The sequence below is a fragment of the Coenobita brevimanus genome, chromosome 50, assembly GCF_032717465.1.
Source record: "Coenobita brevimanus isolate Jiangsu-jjx chromosome 50, ASM3271746v2, whole genome shotgun sequence".
NCBI classification, from domain to species: Eukaryota; Metazoa; Arthropoda; class Malacostraca; order Decapoda; family Coenobitidae; genus Coenobita; species Coenobita brevimanus.
The window spans coordinates 12,676,954-12,686,953 of record NC_137003.1 but is presented as its reverse complement, the minus strand read 5'-3'; the positions used below and the strand labels follow the sequence as shown (position 1 = coordinate 12,686,953).

General features: G+C 42.3%; 1 protein-coding gene across 1 annotated transcript in view; it reads right to left on the bottom strand.

The window, feature by feature from the left end:
• LOC145399863 (alpha-1-inhibitor 3-like) overlaps positions 1-10,000 on the bottom strand; it is a 69,146-nt gene that overhangs the window by 44,713 nt on the left and 14,433 nt on the right. The window contains exons 4-8 of the mRNA XM_080272443.1: positions 9,363-9,479; positions 6,233-6,390; positions 5,976-6,072; positions 5,539-5,754; positions 4,752-4,895 (exon numbers count right to left, since the gene is read on the bottom strand). Of these exons, the coding sequence (XP_080128569.1) occupies positions 4,752-4,895; positions 5,539-5,754; positions 5,976-6,072; positions 6,233-6,390; positions 9,363-9,479 (732 nt within the window). The remainder of the gene's footprint in view (positions 1-4,751; positions 4,896-5,538; positions 5,755-5,975; positions 6,073-6,232; positions 6,391-9,362; positions 9,480-10,000) is intronic.

Below are 10,000 nucleotides of genomic sequence, written 5' to 3'. Positions count from 1 at the left end.
AAAAAGAAAAAAAAAAAAACTTCGTCATCCGCTGCCAAATCCCTCCGCACCGAGCAACCTGTGTCTTGTCTCCCACATCTAGTGGGAGACAAGATACAACCGAAATCTTGTCTCTGGACTGTCGCGTGACTGTCCAGCAACAGATTTAGATATTCCTGAGACAGTCGCGCAACAGTCTAGTGACACTGTCGCGGGAGTTTTGTTGGATAAAGTATCTTGGTGTGTAGGTGACCCAGAGACAGTGTCAAGCCGCTCTAGCGACTATTGTGAGACAAATTTAGGTTTTTCTGAGACAGATGCGAGACAGTCCAGACACCATGTTGAACGACTTTGTATCTTGATGTGTACGAGGCTTTAAAGTAATGACATATTTAGTGAAAGATTCTAGAAAAAAATATTAGTAGGCTATAAAAGATAAGGGAAATTTCAAATAAATTATTATTTGTATATTTGTGGTAAGCTTGTTGTGAAGTAAGAAGTCAGCCCTATAAAGCAAACTTAAGTGTTTAAAAGTAAGGACTAGTTCGTTTAGTGAAGTAACATTGAAAAAAAAAAAAAAAAGGATAAACTGCAGGATAGCCCCCATTAACAAAACACAAATATTTTAAAAACATATTTTGTTTGGTAATTATTGTAAGTTCATTAACTGGTTGTTTTATATTTGATATTTTCAGAATTAAGAATTATTGCAACCTTTTAAAGTCATCACAATGTTACAGTTTGAGAAAAGAATATCTATTATAAATTTTATGCATGGGAGCTCTCCTGCAGTTTCACCGAGGAAAAAAAAAAAAAAACTATATACGTAAGTTATAGATACAGGGGTCGGCAACCTACGGCCCGCTGTCCTGACCCGGCCCTTAAACTGGACCGTGAAAACCTGAGGACGAGGGCACCAGGCACACCCCAAAAATTCTCTTCTCGGCTAATTTTCACAATTCATAAGTGTATTCATCGCCATAAAACCTACTTCATCGTCTTTGTCGATGTTTTTATCAGCTGATAAGCATGAAAAAAAAGGGGGGAGGGGAATCATATACTAGCACCTTACTAATACACTGTGCGTGAGTATATATTTTCCTTGCCTTAAGGTGCTAGTACTTGATTTCCCCCCCTTTTTTTTCATGCTTATCAGCTGGAAAAAACATCGACAAAGACGATGATGTAGGTTTTATGGCGATGAATACACTTATGAATGGTGAAAATTAGCCGAGAAGAGAATTTTTGGGGTGTGCCTGGTGCCCTCGTCCTCAGGTTTTCACCGTCCTCACGATGTAATGATACACCGGCCCGCCAGTATGCTCCACAAATAAACTCAGTATAATTCTTAACAAATATTTGAATATTTCTACTACATATGGTGGTATTTGTTTCAGTAAAAGTTATTTGTTTAGTTTCTAATGCGTTAATTTTATAAAAATCGTATTCAGTATAATTTTAGGAAATAGGCTTCGAATAAAATAATACCATGTATTCTTATACAGGGTGTCCCGGGAGTTAAGGCCAAAGCTTTGGGGAACGATAGATGATGGAATTCTAAGCAAAAAATGTTATATGAACATGTGTCCAAATCTCGACCGTTACGGAGCTACAATTACTGATGACCATATAGGCGAATTATGAAGACCATTTTCTACCATAAGGTCATCAGTAATTGTAGCTCCGTAACGGTTGAGATTTGGACACATGTTCATGTAACATTTTTTGCTTAGAAGTCCATCATCTAACAATTCCCAAAGTGTTGGGCTTAATTCCCGGGACACCCTGTATACTCATACTCATATTATTATTATTATTATTATTATTATTATTATTATTATTATTATTATTATTATCATTATTATTATTATTATTGGAGGAGGGGGGGTGTAGTCTCTAACAAGTTCAAAACATTTGGCCCGCCGGTCCCCATTGCATCAAAGATTGCCGACCCCTGCTATAGAATATAAGGAAAGCTAAGAGTAAGTGTTTCAGTAACTAACAATATTTATATTTGTAAAAAGCCTGTTGTGATGCAAGAAAGTAGCTAATTTACCTTAATGCTGTAAGAAAAGGAAACTACGGTGTAACAAAATAAGACCTCAGGGATAGCTGAAGTGATATTAAACGACACTGACAGCTTACAGAAAAATAAAATAGGTCATTCGCAGGAAGTAACGTATAATAAGCCTCGGAATTTCTCTTCTCTTTGCCACACGTATGTACAAGGGGTGAGGATACATTCATGCGACAGTGGCAGAGGGCAGTGGGTAGGAGTCTCAAGGTCAAGCGGGGCAAGGGGTAGTGTTGCCGAGTGCGAGCTGGGAATCCCTGTCTTGTCCCAGGCAAGCAAACTCGCTGTTTACTGTAGCCACAGACTCAAACACTCCTCAGTTTATCGCCTACTATACTGTACCTCCTCAACGCCTCCACCTACAGACCTGAGGACACTTGCAATGGAGAGATGAAGGACTGGCGAGTATTCTGATTTTTAATTGAAAGTTCTGTGTACTGTAGATTCGGAGCAATGACTGCTTGAGCACAGTACTATACTTTTCAAGAGAGAGGTTGGTTGGGTTGGTATAAATTCGTCCATCTATTATGTTATTGGGGACACGGGCAGATGAAGCCCGTCAGGGAAATAAGCGAATTAGAACAGGCGTGGGTGCGTTGTTGAGGGGGGGGGGGATGGCTGCTGCTGCTGCTGCTGCTGCTGGGCTGCGGCTGCTGCTGCTGCTGCTGCTGCTGCTGGGCCGCCGTTACTGTTGCTGGGCTGCTGTTGCTGGGCTGCTGTTGCTGGGCTGCTGTTGCTGGGCTGCTGTTGCCGTTGCTGGGCTGCTGTTGCTGGGCTGCTGTTGCCGTTGCTGGGCTGCTGTTGCTGTTGCTGTTGCTGCTGCTGCTGTTGCTGTTGCTGCTATTGCTGCTGTTGCAGCATCCGCCGGCCCCCCGACCCTCGAGAGAGAGAGAGAGAGAGAGAGAGAGAGGGAGAGAGAGAGAGAGAAGAAAGGCAAGATCGTAAAAGAAGCAGTATGTGAGGGTTAGTGTATACTTTAATGAGTTGGCCGGCTGCTTGTTTGCTCAGAGCGCAGTTTACGCATACCAGTTTACTTTTTAAATTAAATCGATTTTTTCCTTGCCACAGTCTGTCCCAAGCACCCTAATATGGATGAAAATAAACCTGAAAATATTAGAAGTCAGTTCATGGCATTTAGGGCTGTGTTAGTGGCAATGCAGGCTTCCTAACACCTTTTGCTCAGCGATTTGTTCTGCATCTCACACCTCGGCATCCTCTTGTATGTCACTGATGCAAAGTAATCTAAATTATAAAAAAAGTAAACAGCACAGAGGAGGCTATTCCGGTGTAATAAGTAATATAAATCGCTTAGTAAGAGGTGCAAGGAATCCTCTTGTGGTGCTTAGAATACGTCCCTTAATCCTTGCACTGTATGGGGGATCCCCAGCTTTTTTTTTTCTTTTTTGTGGGCTTTTTTTTCATCTGTCATCCACTTCTGAAGACCTTATATATGTAGGGGGATTATGATGCGTCAAACTTTTTCATTCATTATTAAATCAATGAAGAGCTCAGTAGAGAAATAAAAATAAAACGCAATGCACATCCCTCCGTGAGCACATCGTTCCCCTAACTACAGTCCTTTCACCTTGATTTGACCCAGATAACCGTTCTATCATAGCCTGTTTGTCATGGCTCAGTGGAGGACCAAAAAAGTGTATCTTAAAAAGAAATATATATATATATATATATATATATATATATATATCTTTAAGCAAATTTGGCCATAGAAAAGTGTTGGCGAGGGGGAAGTGATGTAAAATAGCAAGTTAACCTTTATGTGATGGGTTTTTATTGTCCAAGTTTAGCAGATTGCAAGTAACGTAGTATCCTAGGTTAGCAGAGTGACTGCATAACTTGGTGGGGACGACTGTATACTTTATATATGAACAGCAAACATTTAGTAAGTTATATGGAACATCTGATTCCTTACCCTATTCTTGTAATCTGACATCACAACTACAGCAGTTTTTATATCCTAATGTGTTGTAGCTTCATATATGGCTGTTTCATCCAAATTTAAAAAGCAGTATCCGCACGTTATGTAAATTTTCCGCTTAATCAGCAGGGGATGAACCAGGATATCAATATATTTACATTTCGACCAGCAACATGTTAACAGTACTTTCTATGGGGTTCCAGTGGAATCATTACCTGTAGGCCTATTAGTTTTCATTTTTTACCCCATCCCCTCCATCTAAACACAGTGCAGCTAGTGGAGACTCCCTTTTCACCGATCCTGGATAAATTTTTTGTCTGTCAGTGCTCATACAGAGGCTGATGGTGGTGTACAGTTAACAAAAAAAAAGTATGGCACACCTGGGGTATGAAAATGAACGAGTTTTGTAGGATACACCTGAATATATCAACCCTGTCTCTTTAACAACATGGCACCCAGAATGTGAACATTTGTGCCATTTCGAGTCCTAATAATTACCAAGGATCAAATTTGCTCTTTTAATCACAGGATGCTTTCTTTATCACAATGCTTCTCCCGTGTTTCAGAATCGTACATGCGATAAAGTGTGCGTTACTTTTTTTTTGTTGTTGTTGACTTTACATGTTAGGGCAGGATGATGTTTAAGAAAATGTCACAAAACAAAGATAGAGAAAGCATAAAACATGGAGAGCTACCAATAGCATGCACGACGAAATGAACCAGATACACATTCACACATTGTTCATACACCAGGTTACTCACATAGAGGCTGGTGGTGGCAAGTGAAGGCAGAAAGACGGTGATAAGGCCATCTGCAGTCGTAGTCGTGGTGATACAATTCTCCGTCACACATGTATCCACAGGTACTCCGGCTGCCACACTCCCGTCAGGCATCTCTGCTTTCACCTGTGAGACAAAATTATAACACTAAGGCTACTCTGACATTCACGTACCTGAAACAGGTTATCTTTACCTTGAGTTGAGTACCAGTAGGCATAGACTGTAGTGCCTATTGCCTAATTGTAAATAACTTTATAAGCATACCCTGGAGGACAATTTAAATTCCTTTAGAATATTCGAGTTTGCTTACACCGGACATGACACCGTCCCACTTGTAGATCGCCATTTGTCCGTGTCCCTCCCACACAGTAAAGGGTCTGGATGAAGGTTAGGTAAAGTAACAGTAGGATAGCTTAATGCCAAAATATGGCTTCTCATTATTTTTGGTCAGAGTACACTAATATACTGCTGTACACTAATATACTGCTGTGCAAATTGCAAAAACTTTTGTGCATGTATGGTTTGACTTTTAACCCCATAAAACACTTTATAAGGCCTAAATTTAGAAAGAAAAAAAAAAAAGGGAAAGGGGTATATGGGCTTGTTGACCCACGGAACACCTTGCCAGGTGTGAAGCGAGCTGACGAAGATATAAAGGAAGAGCACCAAGAGGCAAAAAAAAAAAAAAAAAAAAAAAAAGGCGTTTGGAAGAAACTGTGAAAATACAGTACTCAAATATGTCTTTGGACTAAGGCAGGTCAATTCTTACTGTAATAGTGTAAGGCAAATTGGGTTTCCTATATTCGTCCTTGTTGACTGTGGTGAAGGAGACTGCTGTGCGGCTGATGGTAGTTGTTCTTGAAGCTTCGGCCTCCACTCCAGTGCCAGCTTCAATCACAGTGGCTGTAACTTCCAGCGAATACACGTGGCAGTTGTTGATCTTCACTTCTGCTGACGTAATCTTCACGTCGACGCAACCAGAGATCTGCATTACAACTGACCTTAGTAAAAGCAAAGATCCAGTTCCATCCACATCCCTGGAGACCTATTTTACATATAAAAAGATGTCAAAACAACATTTATTTTAGAAACGTGCGGCAAACATTAGTAAAAATACGCGACTGTCATCAGATTCTATGAAATATCAGTCGCTGTCTGTTGTAAAATTCAGACACCTATATAAAGCATTGAATTTTTGGCTCTTACAGTATAGTTTCTGGTGACATCAACACGACACTCGCGGCTTTTCTGGTTTGAAAAAGACAGTGATAGATTCCCCTTCACCTGCTGACCGAACGTGTATCTGGGTGGGGAAATGATGGACAATATTTAGTGTTTATAATCACCACCTGTACTGGTGACGATTACGTCCACTTTAAGTTATCCCTGCTAGTGATTATACCAACTTGCAGTAATACCAACTTACAATCAGCCGAATTAACGCACACACCACAGCATCTTACTTGGCACACACGGTATAGTCGAAGTTCTTGTCAAGGGCCAGGATGAAGGGTGGCTCCTTGATAGTAACCTCGAAGCGGGGCAACACAAACTCCTCCACCTTGAAGTTGACTCTCTGGGTTTGACCTTGAGGGGGATCTACGTGCAGGACATAAACACCCTGAGATTTAAAAAAGAAAAAAAAATCACTTTAGCATTATACTCGTTTCACCTTAACTTGGTCCAGATGTTCGTCCTTTTGTAGCTTTCTCGTATTTCATGAAACAAGAAAATAACCCAATACTAAGGCCCTACCTCCCCTTCGTAGTATTTCTTAATGACTAGTATCATATTTTAATGTTAGTTTAACGTTGTAAGGCATTAATGATAGAGATATGGCAATTTTATGCCAAGTTAGAGTAATATGAGTAAGTCATTATGGGTGACATTTGGAGCTTACTTGTGATTCCTCAAAAGTACAGATAGACCCAACTTTCTTCCCAAAATTTGACGAATAAATAGCGGAAAAATCGAACCATTCGAAACTCTCACTGGTACAGATAGGGTATCCACTGCATTTCCCCAGTTTTATTATTACTATTATTATTTATTTATTTTTATTTTTTTTTTTTTTTTGGACGGAACTGGGAAGATCGGCGTTTCTCCGTAAACTTGTGGTAAATTTGTACACCAATTTGTTTTTTTACTTGAGTGATTGGGAAAAGTACTTTGATGATGATACAGAGCACTATACAGGCTGGGCATAAGGTCTAGACACAAGCAAATATTTATTTCCCTAACTTGACTGGGAGACGTGGCCATGTGGAATGGGCCCCTCACTCTCCAGATCTTAATCTCTCTGATTTCTTCTTCTGGAGTATGCTGAAGAAGGTTTATTTAGTAAAAATCAACGATATTACTCATCTGAAGCAACCATCACAAGTGAATGTGCTCGGATCGACGGATAAAATACATTACTGCATCGCGTACATGTCAATTTAGCAACAGCGTCGAAATGTACATTGCTAATGATGGAAGCCGTATTGAAAATGTCATCAAGTAAAGATATACATAGTAGCCTCTGTGTCCACACTTTATGCCCACCCTGTACATCCAAAAAAAAAAATTGAAAGGCTTACATAAATTAGCTAAAATGGAAAGAAGCAATCTACGTTTTGACTACTAACCTATTATACTCCCACACCCGCACCACACCACACCACCTCATTCCTATACTAATCACACCACACAAACTCACCACATCACATGCCACACCACACCATCTCAGCACAACACATACCATACCACAACACCACACCTCCTCACCTCAATACATACCACACCACCACACCACACCACCTCGTCACACTACATACCACATCACCACACCACCTCATCACAATACATACCACACCACCACATCACAATACATGCCACACCACCGCACCACACCACCTCACCACAACACACACCACACCACCTCACCACAACATATAGCACACCACAACACCACACCACAACACTACAACCACACCACCACACCACACCATCTCACCACAGTACATACCACACCACCACACCACACCACCTCACCACAACACATACCACACTACAACACCTCACCACCTCACCACAACACATACCACACCACCACACCTCACCATCTCATCACAACATACCACACCACCACAACTCATACCACACCACACCACACCACACCGCCTTCACCACAACACATACCACACTACCACACCACACCACATTCACCACAACACACACCACTCCACACCACCTTCACCACACCACACCACTTTCACCACACCACACCACCTTCACCACACCACATACCACACCTACAACACATACCACACCTTCACCACACCACATACCGCACCTACACCACATACCACACCTACACCACATACCACACCTTCACCACACCACATACCACACATTCACCACACCACATACCACACCTTCACCACACCACATACCACACCTTCACCACACCACATACCACACCTTCACCACGCCACATACCACACCTTCACCACACCACATACCACACATTCACCACACCACATACCACAGCTTCACCACACCACATACCACACCTTCACCACACCACATACCACACCTTCACCACATCACATACCACACCTTCACCACACCACATACCACACCTTCACCACATCACATACCACACCTTCACCACATCACATACCACACCTTCACCACACCACATACCACACCTTCACCACACCACATACCACACCTTCACCACATCACATACCACACCTTCACCACATCACATACCACACCTACACCACATACCACACCTTCACCACACCACATACCACACCTTCACTACACCACATCTCACACCTTCCCCACACCACATCTCACACCTTCGCCACACCACATCTCACACCTTCACCACACATCATACCACACCTTCGCCACACCACACACCACACCTTCGCCACACCACACACCACACCTTCGCCACACCACATACCACAGTACACCACATTCCACACCATATACCACACCACACCACATACGACATACCACACCACACCACTTATCACATACCACACCTCATACAACATACCACACGGCATACCACATACCACACCACACCACATACAAAACCACACACCACATACCACACCACACCACATCATACCATACCACCTCATTACCACTCCTACCACATTTCATCACCAGGAGGGAACGGGTTTGTGGATTTGTATCCTTAGATTATTATTATTTTTTTTTTAGATTAAAAAAAATCATCACCTCACACGACACACACACACACACACCACCTCGCCACATCTCCTTCCACCACTCCATACCACCTCACCACCATGCCTATCACACAGCACTACACCTCGTCACACAACACCATTCCTCACCGCCTCACCCCCACCTTCTCCAAGCCATACTACATTTTACCACCATCCCAACCACACCACCTCATCACCCCCACACCACTACACATCACACCATCTCATCACCCCCACCCCACCATACCACTACCACCGAACCCTACCCCACACGCCTCACCCCCCATTACCCTCATCACCACGCCACCCCACACCATCTTACTCTCGCCCAAGGTCTAATGAATCACCTCCCCTTCCTCACCTTCTCTGGTTCGTCAGCAAGTTGAAAGTCGAGATGGACGAGCCCGGCCGAGTTGTTGACGTTCTTCCACTGTGCTATTCTTGTGCCTGATGGAGCTGTTACCCACACCTCCGGGTACTGTGGGGTGGAGCAAGTGTTAGTACGCTTTTCACTCTAACTTGGCCTAAAATTGACATCTCTCCATCTTGAATACCAAGTTCTAACAATAGATTAAAGCTAGACTATGATGCTAGTCACAAAGAAGTGCTGCGATAATAGTAGATCCATAATACTGTCTTTTTCTGCCACTGAGCTTCGTGATATGAGCAGCAAAAGGACGAAAATCTATGGTAAGTTAGTATAAAAAGGGCTGCAGTGTCGGATTATTTTCATCCGACAGAACAAGGTCACTCACTACAACGCTTTGCAGTGGTTTCCTAACATCCAGCCAGCCTTAGTTGCGAGGGAGGATTTAATCTCCTTGGCTGCTAGATAAATCAACATTCCAATTTAACATCCCGCGATAATAAACTACCATCTGGTATTCAACATTATCAAAATTATACAAGATTTTCTTACTTTCTTTTCTATAAACCTCAAGAAACTGTGTCTATAGTGTATTTGTGACGAAGATGTACACAGAATTATGCATAACTTGT